Source organism: Eretmochelys imbricata, chromosome 2 (genome assembly GCF_965152235.1).
Source record: "Eretmochelys imbricata isolate rEreImb1 chromosome 2, rEreImb1.hap1, whole genome shotgun sequence".
In the NCBI taxonomy this organism is placed as follows: domain Eukaryota; kingdom Metazoa; phylum Chordata; order Testudines; family Cheloniidae; genus Eretmochelys; species Eretmochelys imbricata.
This window is the reverse complement of record NC_135573.1, coordinates 223,053,537-223,069,003: the sequence shown is the minus strand read 5'-3', so window position 1 is coordinate 223,069,003 and position 15,467 is coordinate 223,053,537. Positions and strand designations below refer to the sequence as shown.

The window sequence follows — 15,467 nt, the reverse complement described above, 5'->3', positions numbered from 1 at the left end:
TCTGTATTCGCAAAAAGAAAAGGAGTACTTGTGGCACCTTAGAGACTAACCAATTTATTTGAGCATAAGCTTTCGTGAGCTACAGCTCACTTCGTCGGATGCAACTAAATCCACACTTAGATATCTAAGAAATAATACTGTAAATGATTCATCAGTAGATGAATAGAAATTGGTATGCTCTCAATCTTGCTTACTATTATTCATAGATATTAAGGTCAGAAGGGACCATTATGATCATCTAGTCTGACCTCCTGTACAACGCAGGCTAAAGAATCTCACCCTCCCACTCCTGCGAAAAACCTCTCACCTATGTCTGAGCTATTGAAGTCCTCAAATCGTAGTTTAAAGACTTCAAGGAGCGGAGAATCCTCCAGCAAGTGACCCGTGCCCCATGCTACAGAGGAAGGCGAAAAACCTCCAGGGCCTCTTCTAATCTGCCCTGGAGGAAAATTCCTTCCTGACCCCAAATATGGCAATCAGCTAAACCCTGAGCATATGGGCAAGATTCACCAGCCAGATACCCAGGAAAATTTTTCTGTAGTAACTCAGATCCCACCTCTTTATCCCTGTAACCTTTTTACTTTAAGCGCCTTTTGTTTTGCTCTCTTACACACCTTTTCTGGTTCATCTCTCTGCATCTTTTCCTCCTCGCTAGGTAAGTGTACATGTAATCATTCTTTTATGCTCATGGAATAATGTATTATTTTTATTTCACCAGGAATTTGAACAGTTTAACAGAAGGTTGAATGAGGTATCTAAAAGAGTCCGTATTCCATTGCCAGTGTCAAATATTCTTTGGGAGCATTGTATCCGACTAGCCAATAGAACTATTGTGGAAGGGTAAGTGGTCTACAAATGCCTCTGTAAAGTTAGTCTTCAGTAAATATTTCTTTAATGGCAATGTTTGTAAGGTGAGGGCCTTAGATTCCATAAAGCAGTGAACTCCACTTTGGTGGACTCTTGCACCTGATGTCAGCGAGGATCTTCACAGGCACAGGAGCTTGCCTACATGGAATTCATTATGGGGTTGGGCCCTAAAATATACTAACGGGGTGGGGGTGTGCAGACACATGGCTATTACTGATGATTGACACTGTATAGTGCCCAAAAGTGTGGACATAAAATAAGACACATCCTTTTCTTAAATACCTTACAGTCTTTAGTGGACCATACTTCAACGAAGTAGTAAGGAGAAGAGATCAACACAGAACAGAATCTAATACAAATATATGATATAATGGTAGCTAGATTACCGTGCTTCTGTCTGATGATGCCCTTGCCAGGAAGGGCATGGAGACTTGCTAACATGGAGTTCCATCCTGAAGAACAGCCTAGCAGTACCACTAAGATGCGAGGGAGCAGGAAGCTTCCAGCCCATTCACCCACTATTGTTTGTGGTAGGGAGAGATAGGAAAACAAGCGTGGGGCTCAGCCATACCCCCAACAGTCCCAACAGGGACTGTGAATGGAGGGTTCTGCCAATACTGGGGGCAGCCAGTTTGTGCTCAGCAGCATGTGTTCTGACATTTTGTTATTTGTTTGTTTGTTCTTGTCCACTCACCAGTGGCTCTCACCACACCTCTCTTCTGCATCATGATATCTGCCATCCTCCTACTTCCTCCTTCTCCTTCCTTCCCGCTCGCTCTATCTTCCTTCCTCATTACCCTCACACGTTTAGAGTTCCAATCACCTCAGCCCACTCCTTTTTCCCTTTTCAACTTGATCTTTCGTCTCCTGCCAGCATAAGCCTAGATCCCACATCTGCATCCTCCTCCTCTTCACCTCTGGTGACATTTACCCAAACCCTGCCCTTACCTCTTTACCCACCCTCTCCACTTCCAACCCATAGCCGCCACCACCACCACCACAACAGCTCTCCTCATACCAACCATCCTATCTGAATGTCCATCCTCCTCTGTCTTCCCCTTCTCTTGCTGTCTCTGGAACATCCACTCCAGCTCTAAAAAAATCACAGCCATCATAATCCTGCTCCCTCTATCTCTTGGCTTTTACAGAGACCTGGATACCTACATCTGACATTGCTTCTTCAGGTGCCATCTCTTACAGAGGCCCTTTCTTCTCTCTCACTCCTTACCTTGAACGAGACTGCGATGGGAATATTGGCCCTCACCATTCCCTTTCTTGCTGCTTCCAATCCCTCCCTTTCTCCTCCCTCAACTCTTTCTCCTCTTTTGAACACCACTGCATCCACCTCGTCTCTCCTCTACCCCTCCATGTTGCTGCCAGGCCTACACTAGTGCCCACCCAGCTTCTCCCCATCAATTGTTCTTCCTGATTTCAGCTCCTGATGCTCGCTCTCTCTTCTCGTAATCTCCTATACTGATCCTCTGTGACTTCAGCTTCCATGTTAATGACCCGTCTGACCCCTTAGCTATACATCTCCTCACCCTCACCTCCTCATTTGGCCTGCAGCCCTGCTTCAACTCTCCCATTCACCAAAAAGCCATTCACTTGACTTGTTTCAGAGTAACAGCCGTGTTAGTCTGTATTCGCAAAAAGAAAAGGAGTACTTGTGGCACCTTAGAGACTAACCAATTTATTTGAGCATAAGCTTTCGTGAGCTACAGCTCACTTCATCGGATGCATACTGTGGAAACTGCAGAAGACATTATATACACAGAGACCATGAAACAATACCTTCTCCCACCCCACTCTCCTGCTGGTAATAGCTTATCCAAAGTGACCACTCTCCCTACAATGTGCATCATAATCAAGGTGGGCCATTTCCAGCACAAATCCAGGCTTTCTCTCCCCCCCCCCCCCCCACACACAAACTCACTCTCCTGCTGGTAATAGCTCATCCAAACTGACCACTCTCCTTACAATGTGTATGATAATCAAGGTGGGCCATTTCCAGCATAAATCCAAGTTTAACCAGAACGTCTGGGGGGAGAGGGGGGAGAGGAAAAAACAAGGGGAAATAGGCTACCTTGCATAATGACTTAGCCACTCCCAGTCTCTATTTCAGCCTAAATTAATAGTATCCAATTTGCAAATGAATTCCAATTCAGCAGTTTCTCGCTGGAGTCTGGATTGAAGTTTTTTTGTTGTAAGATAGCGACCTTCATGTCTGTAATTGCGTGACCAGAGAAATTGAAGTGTTCTCCAACTGGTTTATGAATGTTATAATTCTTGACATCTGATTTGTGTCCATTTATTCTTTTACGTAGAGACTGTCCAGTTTGACCAATGTACATGGCAGAGGGGCATTGCTGGCACATGATGGCATATATCACATTGGTGGATGTGCAGGTGAACGAGCCTCTGATAGTGTGGCTGATGTTATTAGGCCCTGTGATGGTATTCCCTGAATAGATATGTGGGCACAGTTGGCAACGGGCTTTGTTGCAAGGATAGGTTCCTGGGTTAGTGGTTCTGTTGTGTGGTATGTGGTTGTTGGTGAGTATTTGCTTCAGGTTGGGGGGCTGTCTGTAGGCAAGGACTGGCCTGTCTCCCAAGATTTGTGAGAGTGTTGGGTCATCCTTCAGGATAGGTTGTAGATCCTTAATAATGCGTTGGAGGGGTTTTAGTTGGGGGCTGAAGGTGACGGCTAGTGGCGTTCTGTTGTTTTCTTTGTTAGGCCTGTCCTGTAGTAGGTGACTTCTGGGAACTCTTCTGGCTCTATCAATCTGTTTCTTCACTTTCACAGGTGGGTATTGTAGTTGTAAGAGTGCTTGATAGAGATCTTGTAGGTGTTTGTCTCTGTCTGAGGGGTTGGAGCAAATGTGGTGATATATGCCATCATGTGCCAGCAATGCCCCTCTGCCATGTACATTGGTCAAACTGGACAGTCTCTACGTAAAAGAATAAATGGACACAAATCAGATGTCAAGAATTATAACATTCATAAACCAGTCGGAGAACACTTCAGTCTCTCTGGTCACGCAATCACAGACATGAAGGTCGCTATCTTACAACAAAAAAACTTCAATCCAGACTCCAGCGAGAAACTGCTGAATTGGAATTCATTTGCGAATTGGATACTATTAATTTAGGCTTAAATAGAGACTGGGAGTGGCTAAGTCATTATGCAAGGTAGCCTTTTCCCCTTGTTTTTTCCTCCCCCTCTCCCCCCAGACGTTCTGGTTAAACTTGGATTTATGCTGGAAATGGCCCACCTTGATTATCATACACATTGTAAGGAGAGTGGTCAGTTTGGATGAGCTATTACCAGCAGGAGTGAGTTTGTGTGTGTGTGTGGGGGGGGGGGGGGTGAGAAAACCTGGATTTGTGCTGGAAATGGCCCACCTTGATTATCATGCACATTGTAAGGAGAGTGGTCACTTTGGATGAGCTATTACCAGCAGGAGATTGGGGTGGGAGGAGGTATTGTTTCATGGTCTCTGTGTATATAATGTCTTCTGCAGTTTCCACAGTATGCATCCGATGAAGTGAGCTGTAGCTCACGAAAGCTTATGCTCAAATAAATTGGTTAGTCTCTAAGGTGCCACAAGTACTCCTTTTCTTTTCACTTGACTTGGTCGTCCCCTCTTTGACTATTACGTGGCCTCTTTCAGCATTGCCCATCAGCCTCACCCTCATGCCCTCTCATTCAATCTTTCCATGACTCCAGTCCATCAGCACTGATGATGTCTCATCTGCTCTCCACCCTCTCCTTCCCTTTGTTATATCAATATGACTTGATTCTCTCCATGCTTTCGTGTCCTGCACTATAACTCTTCTGCCCTCCTCTCCCATCACAAGGTCTTCGCTGCCAACCCCCAGCCTTGGATCATTCCCAGTATCCGCTTCCTCCCTTCCTGCCCCCATGCTGCTGAGCATCTCTTGCAGAAATCCTGTGAAAGGCTGATTTCTTCCACTGCAAATTCATTCTCTCGTCCTTCAGGTCTGCCATCTTCCTTGCTAAACAGCTTTATTTCTCCCAATTAATTGAACCCCACACCTACAATCCCAGCTGCATTTTCACCACCTTTGATTCACTCCTCAAATTGTCCCCTCCCTCTGCCGCCACTTCTCTTTCTGCACAGGATCCTACTGATTTTTTCCAAGAGAAAATTGACAGAGAATGACATGACCTTTCCTTTCCTTCTTTTCCCCCTTCTACTCCTATGATGCTCTCCTGCATATGTGACAGGAGAAAAGTAGAAGTTTCTTGTCTGTTCTCATCCTCTAATATCCTCCACTTGCCCCAGTGATGCCATCCTCAACCCATCTCCTTTGCACCCACTCTCAACCTATCCCTTAGTCTTCTCCTTAACCTCTTAGTCTCCGCTGTCTCTTCACTTCAAATTACAAACATGCTGTAGTCTTGCCCATCTTGAATCCATTTATATTGATGCTGCAAAGATCATTTTCCTAGCCTGTCACTTTGACTATGTCATCTTCTCTTTGAATCCCTCCTCTGGTTGCCTCTTCCCTTCTCTATTGCATCAAACGTAAGCTGTTTGTTTTCACTTTCAAGGCCTGTCATGACCTATCCCTACCCTACCTGTCATCTCTCATTCAATATGAAAATGTTGACTCTTGCCTCTGATTGGCCCACAGTGCCAGCCTCCATCACCCACTTGTCAAATTGTCAGACAAGCACCTTTGCGGTTTATCCCATGTTGCCCTTCACGTTTGGGAGGAGCTCTCTGTAAATGTCTCTGATGCTACCACATTATCCTCCTCCAAATTTCTCCTTAAAACTTTTTTGTTGTTGTTGCCATGATGCCTAAAAAAAACGTTGACAACAGTTAGGCTGTTCAAGACTGCCTGTCTTGCTGACCAATGCTGTTTCATTGTTTCCTGGGACTCCTCTTTCTCTCTTTAGCCACCTGTTGTCTCTTGTCTTATATTTGGACTGTAAATTCTTTGGGGCAGGGACTGTCTTTTTGTTCTGTTTGTACAGCACAGGGGTCCGTGAGTGGGAGGGACTCCTAGGTGCAATGGTAATACAAATAATAAACAGTGAGAATAATTTTGCATCTGGAAGAGTGAGGGAGTGAACTCTTAGCCCTCAGGTTCACCTAATTATATGCATCCTTATAGTTTTAAGGCCTAAGATACAAATGAATCCCACTTATCTCACAGATGTTGTTCACTTTCTTTTAGTCATTTCTCTTCACTTGTTACCCATTTTAGTTATGCCAATGTCAAGAAGTGTAGCAATGAAGGGCGTGCCCTGATGCAATTGGACTTCCAGCAGTTTTTAATGAAGCTAGAAAAGCTAACAGACATTAGGCCTATTCCGGATAAGGAATTTGTGGAGACCTACATTAAAGCTTACTATCTGACTGAAAATGACATGGAGCGCTGGATCAAGGAGCACAGGGTAAGAGTTGAATTTTGATACTTTCTTTTTTTATCAAGAGGATTTTTTTCATGATGATGGTATCACATTAATAACAATACACTCTTTCAGTGCTATAGTGTGTGTGTAATATGTACATGGCTACTGATTTTTCCATTGCACACATGGATCACCAAACATGCTTCAATCATTTTTTGTACCTAAGGTGCCATAATTTTCCATTATAAGCCTTTAATACATACAAATGCATTTTCACAGAGAGAAAATATGGAAGATCTATCCATGTCTCATAATGGTGTGTACCAAACAAATATCTAGCTTATTAAGTGAAGATTTGCTGTTAATCTTTTATACATGGCACCAGAGTACCTTGGGTGGGGGGGAACCCTCATCAGTCTACTTTATCATTTTCCAAGTCCTTCCTTATAACTAATTTGTGCTGGGATGTCTACAGAATCCTGCCATTGCATTGGTAACAGCCTGGCAGGTGGTGAGCTTCATTGTGCACACAGCTAATCTATACGGATATGTGCTCGCTCATTATTAATTCATCCTCTGTCCTTCCTTCCCCTTCCCATTTGATAGTTTCATCTCCCTCTTGCATCTTCTGATTAGCCTATATTTTAAGTAGGACTGTCAAGCGATTAAAAAAATTAATCGTGATTAATCGCATTGTTAAACAATAGAATACCATTCATTTAAATATTCTGGACGCATTCTACATTTTCAAATATATTGAATTCAATTAGAACACAAAATACAAAGTGTACAGAGCTCACTTCATATTTATTTTTTATTACAAGTATTTGCACTGTAAAAAATAAAAATGAATAGTTTTTTTCAACTCACCTAATACAAGTACTGTAGTTCAATCTCTTTATCATGAAAGTTGAACTTACAAATGTAGAATTATGTAAAAAAAACCCCACTGCGTTCAAAAATAAAACAATGTCAAATTTTAGAGCCTGCAAGTCCACTCAGTCTTACTTTTTCTTTAGCCAGTTGCTCAGACAAACAAGTTTGTTTACATTTGTAGTAGATAAAGCTGTCCGCTTTTTGTTTATAATGCCACCTGAAAGTGAGAACAGGCTTTCTCATGGGACTGTTGTAGCTGGCATTGCAAGATATTTACGTGCCAGATGCGCTTAAGATTCATATGTCCCTTCATGCTTCAACCACCATTCCAGGGTACATGTGTCCATGCTGATGACGTGTTCTGCTTGATGACAATCCAAAGCAGTACGGACCGACACATGTTCATTTTCATTATCTGAGTCAGATGCCACCAGCAGAAGGTTGATTTTCTTTTTTGGTAGTTCGGGTTCTGTAGTTTCCACATGGGAGTGTTGCTCTTTTAAGATTTCTGAAAGCATGCTCCACATCTCATCCCTCTCAGATTTTGGAAGGCTCTTCAGATTCTTAAACTTTGGGTCGAGTGCTGTAGCTATCGTTAGAAATCTCACATTGGTACCTTCTTTGCGTTTTGTCAAATCTGCAGTGAAAGTGTTCTTAAAATGAACATGTGCTGGGTCATCATCTGAGACTGCTATAACATCAAATATATGGCAGAATGTGCGTAAAACAGGTCAGGGGACATAAAATTATCCCACAAGGAGTTTAGTTACAAATTTAATTAACGCATTATTTTTGTAATGAGTGTCATCAGCATGGAAGCATGTGCTCTAGAATGGTGGCCGAAGCATGAAGGAGCATACAAATGTTCAGCATATGTGGCACATATATACCTTGCAATGCCAGGTACAAAAGTGCCATGCAAATGCCTGTTCTTATTTTCTGGTGACATTGTAAATAAGAAGAGGGCAGCAATATCTCCTGTAAATGTAAACAAACTTGTTTGGCTTAGCGATTGGCTGAACAAGAAGTAGGACTGAGTAGACTTGTAGGCTCTGAAATTTTACATTGTTTTGTTTTTGAGTGTAGTTATGTAACAACAAAATCTACATTTGTAAGTTTCAATTTCAGGACAAAGAGATTGCACTACAATACTTATATGAGGTGAATTGAAAAATACTATTTCCTTTGTTTAGCATTTTTACAGTGCAAATATTTCTAATAAAAATAATATACACTTTGATTTCAATTACAACACAGAATACAATATATATGAAAATGTAGAAAAACATCCAAAATATTTAATAAATTTCAATTGGTATTCCATTGTTTAACAGTGCGATTAAAACTGCGATTAATCGCAATACATTTTTTTAACGACAATTTTTTTGAGTTAATCCCATGAGTTAACTGCAATTAGTCGATAGCCCTAAAATGTTAAGCTCTTTAGATCATGGACTGTCTAGTTAATACGTGTTTGTGCACAATGGGACCCTGACTGGGGCCTACTGTGTAAGCCTAATATAAGCAAAACTAACAACCAACAGCTCAGCCTTATTCAAGACCTGATGCTGGCAAGATTTGGTAAGCTAACCAGCTGCTCTGAGTCCAATAAAATAGAGAAGTAGAACAGAATATCACCTGCAAATTAGAGACACCCCAGCAGCACTGAATACATGTTTCTTGTTTATGTATGCTAAACCTAATAATAAAATAAGTGTCTGTGCCACCCTCTCAGTGCGCTTACCTAAGCTATTTATTGTGAAAATTACACTAATAGATTGGTAAATGTGTGCATTTACTGTTAGGGTGGCATAAGCAATTAGGTGTAAGAATTAAAGCCCTCCACAACAAGCATAATAATAATAATAATAATAATGAAATCACTTCTTGCCCTCAATCCTCTGCTCTCCAAATGCTGTGGAGAACATATGGATGCTGCAGGTGTTAGCCAAAAGATTGAGGTCTAGATTGTAGCAGACCGAAAAAAGGGGAGCAGAGAGATAAGAGACGCTCAAGCAACACAGTCCACAGGTGCATAAAAAACTCCTTCTAATCAGTGGTGTCCCAGGTGGCAGTTAAGTTTAAGAGTGTGTGTATAAACGTTTTCTCTCTATCCATTGTTAGACAGAGAAGGCCAGATAATACTACCAGTGTGGTTCCTACCCCAAACCCAGATCTAAAACCTATTGAACCAGTGTCTAGGACCTCTGAGGACGCCACAAACTGCCTAAGTTGTCTCTCCAGCACATGCTCAATAACCTTTACAAAAAACAGGAGTTAGGAATAGCTTGGTCAGTAGTTAGCAAACCTGTCAACATGAAGAGTTGGATTCCTGAACAAAGGTCTCACAGTGGCCTTTTCAAGAATAATAGTCCCCTGTCGACCTTAAGGGGACATTGACAGTCTCCACCACAGTGGACCTAGTGGCGGCCTTCACCAACTGAAATGGGGTCATCTTGATGGTTGTAGTTTGAAGCGCTCCTAACCGGCTACAATGGACAACAAAATAAAATCCTTTGGTACTTCCGCACAAGAAGACTGTAGGGCAGATGAGTGGTCTCCCTATATAGCACTCTGTGTTCACTTGACAGGGATGTAACAGCCAGTCAGGAACAGCTCTTTCCTTTTCCTTTGAGTCTGCTACTTTGACAGCAGTACTCCATGAACAGTTGTAACAAAGACAGTTGATGGATGGATCAAGAGGACTGGAGGGGCTTCTTAGAAAGCACTGAATAATGAAATATGGTTGGTGGGCTAAATAGCGACAGCATAAGTCTAAAATATTTCAAGGGTCAGAACAGGAAGGAAGGAGAGGAAATGCTGAGAGAGGTATAAGGTGTATATGTAGAAGTAAGGATACAATTAAGAAAGGGAAAACTTGGGCTGAATATCCGGATAATCTTCCTGAAAAATCTAAAAGTTGTATAATACTTCCGTGGGAAGGGCTGAGAACTCCTCCTTCATTTGGAGCATTTATAACCAGACCAGACAATACACTAATAGAAGTATGCTAGAGGACAGACCAGCCCTGGCAGGGGAGGATGGACTGGATGATCTACTAGGACTTTTCAAGAAGAAAAGGAGTACTTGCGGCACCTTAGAGACTAACCAATTTATTTGAGCATAAGCTTTCGTGAGCTACAGCTCATTTCATCGGATGCATACTGTGGAAAGTGTAGAAGATCTTTTTATACACACAAAGCATGAAAAAATACCTCCCCCCACCCCACTCTCCTGCTGGTAATAGCTTATCTAAAGTGATCACTCTCCTTACAATGTATATGATAATCAAGTTGGGCCATTTCCAGCACAAATCCAGGTTTTCTCCTCCCCCACCTCCCCCCAAACCCACTCTCCTGTTGGTAATAGCTTATCTAAAGTGATCACTCTCCTTACAATGTGTATGATAATCAAGGTGGGCCATTTCCAGCACAAATCCAGAGTTTAACAAGAATATCTGAGGGGGGGGGGTAGGAAAAAACAAGGGGAAATAGGTTACCTTGCATAATGACTTAGCCACTCCCAGTCTCTATTCAAGCCTAAGTTAATTGTATCCAATTTGCAAATGAATTCCAATTCAACAGTCTCTCGCTGGAGTCTGGTTTTGAAGTTTTTTTGTTGTAATATCGCAACTTTCATGTCTGTAATTGCGTGACCAGAGAGATTGAAGTGTTCTCCAACTGGTTTATGAATGTTATAATTCTTGACATCTGATTTGTGTCCATTTATTCTTTTACGTAGAGACTGTCCAGTTTGACCAATGTACATGGCAGAGGGACATTGCTGGCACATGATGGCATATATCACATTGGTGGCTGTGCAGGTGAACGAGCCTCTGATAGTGTGGCTGATGTTATTAGGCCCTGTGATGGTGTCCCCTGAATAGATATGTGGGCACATTTGGTAACGGGCTTTGTTGCAAGGATAGGTTCCTGGGTTAGTGGTTCTGTTGTGTGGTATGTGGTTGCTGGTGAGTATTTGCTTCAGGTTGGGGGGCTGTAGGCAAGGACTGGCCTGTCTCTCAAGATTTGTGAGAGTGTTGGGTCATCCTTCAGGATAGGTTGTAGATCCTTAATAATGCGTTGGAGGGGTTTTAGTTGGGGGCTGAAGGTGACGGCTAGTGGCGTTCTGTTATTTTCTTTGTTAGGCCTGTCCTGTAGTAGGTGACTTCTGGGAACTCTTCTGGCTCTATCAATCTGTTTCTTCACTTCCACAGGTGGGTATTGTAGTTGTAAGAATGCTTGATAGAGATCTTGTAGATGTTTGTCTCTGTCTGAGGGGTTGGAGCAAATGTGGTTGTATCTCAGAGCTTGGCTGTAGACAATGGATCGTTTGGTCAGGGTAAAAGCTGGAGGCATGTAGCTAGTAATAGCGGTCAGTAGGTTTCCGGTATAGGGTGGTGTTTATGTGACCATCGTTTATTAGCACTGTAGTGTCCAGGAAGTGGATCTCTTGTGTGGACTGGACCAGGCTGAGGTTGATGATGGGATGGAAATTGTTGAAATCACGGTGGAATTCCTCAAGGGCTTCTTTTCCATGGGTCCAGATGATGAAGATGTCATCAATATAGCGCAAGTAGAGTAAGGGCATTAGGGGACGAGAGCTGAGGAAGCGTTGTTCTAAGTCAGCCATAAAAATGTTGGCATACTGTGGGGCATACTGTGGGGCATGTTGGCATACTGCGGGTACCCATAGCAGTGCTGCTGATTTGAAGGTATACATTGTCCCCAAATATGAAATAGTTATGGGTAAGGACAAAGTCACAAAGTTCAGCCTCCAGGTTAGCCATGACATTATCAGGGATAGTGTTCTTGACGGCTTGTAGTCCATCTTTGTGTGGAATATTGGTGTAGAGGGCTTCTACATCCATAGTGGCCAGAATGGTGTTATCAGGAAGATCACCGATGGATTGTAGTTTCCTCAGGAAGTCAGTGGTGTCTCGAAGGTAGGTGGGAGTGCTGGTAGCGTAGGGCCTGAGGAGGGAGTCTACATAGCCAGACAATCCTGCTGTCCGGGTGTTAATGCCTGAGATGATGGCACGCCCAGGATTTCCAGGTTTATGGATCTTGGGTAGTAGATAGAATATCCCAGGTCGGAGTTCCGGGGTGTGTCTGTGCGGATTTGATCTTGTGCTTTTTCAGGGAGTTTCTTGAGCAAATGCTATAGTTTCTTTTGGTAACTCTCAGTGGGATCAGAGGGTAATGAGCAAATAGTCACCAGCAACCACATATTACACAACAGAACCACTAACCCAGGAACCTATCCTTGCAACTGTGCCCACATATCTATTCAGGGGACACCATCACAGGGCCTAATAACATCAGCCACACTATCAGAGGCTCGTTCACCTGCACATCCACCAATGTGATATATGCCATCATGTGCCAGCAATGCCCCTCTGCCATGTACATTGGTCAAACTGGACAGTCTCTACGTAAAAGAATAAATGGACACAAATCAGATGTCAAGAATTATAACATTCATAAACCAGTCGGAGAACACTTCAATCTCTCTGGTCACGCTATTACAGACATGAAAGTTGCGATATTACAACAAAAAAACTCCAAAACCAGACTCCAGCGAGAGACTGTTGAATTGGAATTCATTTGCAAATTGGATACAATTAACTTAGGCTTAAATAGAGACTGGGAGTGGCTAAGTCATTATGTAAGGTAACCTATTTCCCCTTGTTTTTTCCTACTCCCCCCCTCCTCAGACGATCTTGTTAAACCCTGGATTTGTGCTGGAAATGGCCCACCTTGATTATCATATACATTGTAAGGAGAGTGATCACTTTAGATAAGCTATTACCAGCAGGAGAGTGGGGTGGGGGGAGGTATTTTTTCATGCTTTGTGTGTATAAAAAGATCTTCTACACTTTCCACAGTATGCATCCGATGAAATGAGCTGTAGCTCACGAAAGCTTATGCTCAAATAAATTGGTTAGTCTCTAAGATGCCGCAAGTACTCCTTTTCTTTTTGCGAATAGAGACTAACACGGCTGTTACTCTAGGACTTTTCAGTCGCTAATTCTTGACAGACTGAGAGTCCAACATTTCTTCAGAATTTCTCTATCTAATACTGTAAGTAATGACTTTTGAGTGTAAGTAGTCTTTTCTCAGGCCAGTTATATAACTGTACACTCCTTTAAGCCTGTTGGAGCTCTGTCCGAAATACTGTACAACAGCCATCCCTTCAAAGAGCCACTCTTATGTCTAAGTGGGTTAATGAGCTGAGGTTGGCTCATCAATGAGAGAGCAGAATCCTTTCCAAGCATGATCATCAGCATGATTGTTGGGGGTGTTTCAGTCAAACACTGCCTGCCCAGTACAGCCTTGTTAGTACAGACAGCAGTGTATTCTGAGGAGGTGAAGCTGGTACAGTATTATGATCCAAGTACAAGAAAATTGCCATATGTTGACTAAAATATTTGAAAAATCTTCCACAATCCTGGCTAATGAGGTACACAGAAAAGAAATTTGAGAAATTGGGACTTTTTGCGTTAGTTTCCATAGTTCACACACCAGAACAGCATTTAAATAACTGTGAGCTGGAGGAGCATAATGGGTAATGACCTGCAAAGAAGTCCATTATATGCTGCTGTTGGAACTCTGGGAAACAAGGGGAAAGGAGATCGGTCAGTTTTGTGGAAAGCTTTTTCTCACTGTTAGCCTCCATCCTTTAACAAAGTTTAAGACATCTGAGAAGTTGCATGGAACATGAAGTGCACTGATTAATCATCCAAAACGAATGTTTATAATTAAGCTATAAATTTTAGTTTCTCCGTCTCTGCAAATGGACTTTTAAGACAAAGTAATAAAGCAGAAAAAAAAAAAGGCAAAAGAAGCATAGTTTTTTCCTTCATCCAAAATGCAGAGCCAGAATCCAAATTACTGTCTTAGCTATTTCTTCATCTGTGTTTGGATAGTGTCTAGCGCACACTGGGCGCTACTGCAGTCTAAACAATCAATAACTGTACTGTTTGGGGCCACACACTGTTAGGATTAAAAGTCTTTTGAAATGATACATTGAATCTATGTTTCAGGATTACTTTGAATCCAGCTGGAAGTTTGCTTTACTTGCGTGAAAGCAATGCATTTGCCTCATTATATCTTGAGCTATGAGAAATAGGAAGGAGTCATTTGTTGACCTACATTGAATAATTCTCATTTGTATTTGCTGGTGGAGCTTACATTTTGGAGTCTCTTTTTCAGCAAAATGGGAATTCTGGCAAATCTGATGTTTTTACAGGTGTTAAACATTCTATTAAAATGTTTACATTATTTTTAAAATTTGTTCTTTATCATACAGTAAAACTAATGTTGAAATCCTATTGGTAAAAATATTAAGTAAAAGCCAGGTGGAAGTGAGAAGTCAAAAGAAACAGGTCATTAATTTGTTAGTCGCTGTTTCTTTAGACAATTGTTGCAATTGTATTAAAGGTTTATCCAGTTAGCATATTTTTTTCTAAGGAATGGAAAATACATTTTAAGTGGCTTAAGATGTTTAAGTATTCACAGAATTACTTTCTGTCCAACACGCTTTTAAACTGTAAGCATTTTCCATTATAATCTGCCATGTAGCAAAACACTAGCTGTTTTGTTTACAACCACATGAATATTATCCAGACCTGGCTAAGTTAGCAACTTTAATTATTTTTTTTTTGTGTGTACCAAGAGCTTCTATACACTGAAAAGCTGATCAATTTTTGTTTTATTTAACTGCATATTTTTGTCTGGTTGTTTGATATAAAATGATCTGCTCTATTCGGCCAGGAATATTCCACCAAGCAGCTGACCAATCTGGTGAATGTTTGTCTGGGATCACACATCAACAAAAAAGCAAGACAGAAACTGCTAGCAGCAATTGATGACATAGACAGACCTAAAAGATAATTGGGGAAAGTTCCTTTTCTTGTGATTTGAACCAACTTCTGTTAATATGCTGCATGCAAACGACTCTCTCGTGGACTTCTGAGACATTCTGTTAACAAAAATATTGTGCATGGCCTTTCTTATTTGTGTTGGAAACACTTTGAATCAGTGTGGTTTTCTCAAATATAACTTTTATAACCTCTAGTCTTTTCTGTTTCTTTTGTTAATGTCCTATACTAAAAGGACACTATTATTGTGTCAGTTGTTCAGCTGTATATTTTGCAAAAGTGTACACTATAAGTAAATCAAGATGACAAGGAAACACCTTGGCTTAATATATAGTTGGTGCATTTTTGGTCAAAGAACCACTTAATATGTGATTCTTCTTTGTCTTACACCCTTCCACCTTTGGAACTTGTGTTTTATTATGAACACATGTAAAGTGAAGGAAAATGTACAGTCTC

General features: G+C 41.6%; 1 protein-coding gene across 5 annotated transcripts in view; it reads left to right on the top strand.

Annotated features, from left to right (window-relative positions):
• Positions 1 to 15,207, top strand: part of VPS50 (VPS50 subunit of EARP/GARPII complex) — a 194,419-nt gene extending 179,212 nt beyond the window's left edge. For all 5 annotated transcript variants that reach the window (XM_077808090.1, XM_077808088.1, XM_077808089.1 and 2 more), the window contains 3 exons: positions 719 to 840; positions 6,106 to 6,295; positions 14,905 to 15,207. In XM_077808090.1, the coding sequence (XP_077664216.1) occupies positions 719 to 840; positions 6,106 to 6,295; positions 14,905 to 15,024 (432 nt within the window). In that variant the 3' untranslated portion in view covers positions 15,025 to 15,207. The remainder of the gene's footprint in view (positions 1 to 718; positions 841 to 6,105; positions 6,296 to 14,904) is intronic.
• The last annotated feature ends 260 nt before the right edge of the window (positions 15,208 to 15,467 follow it).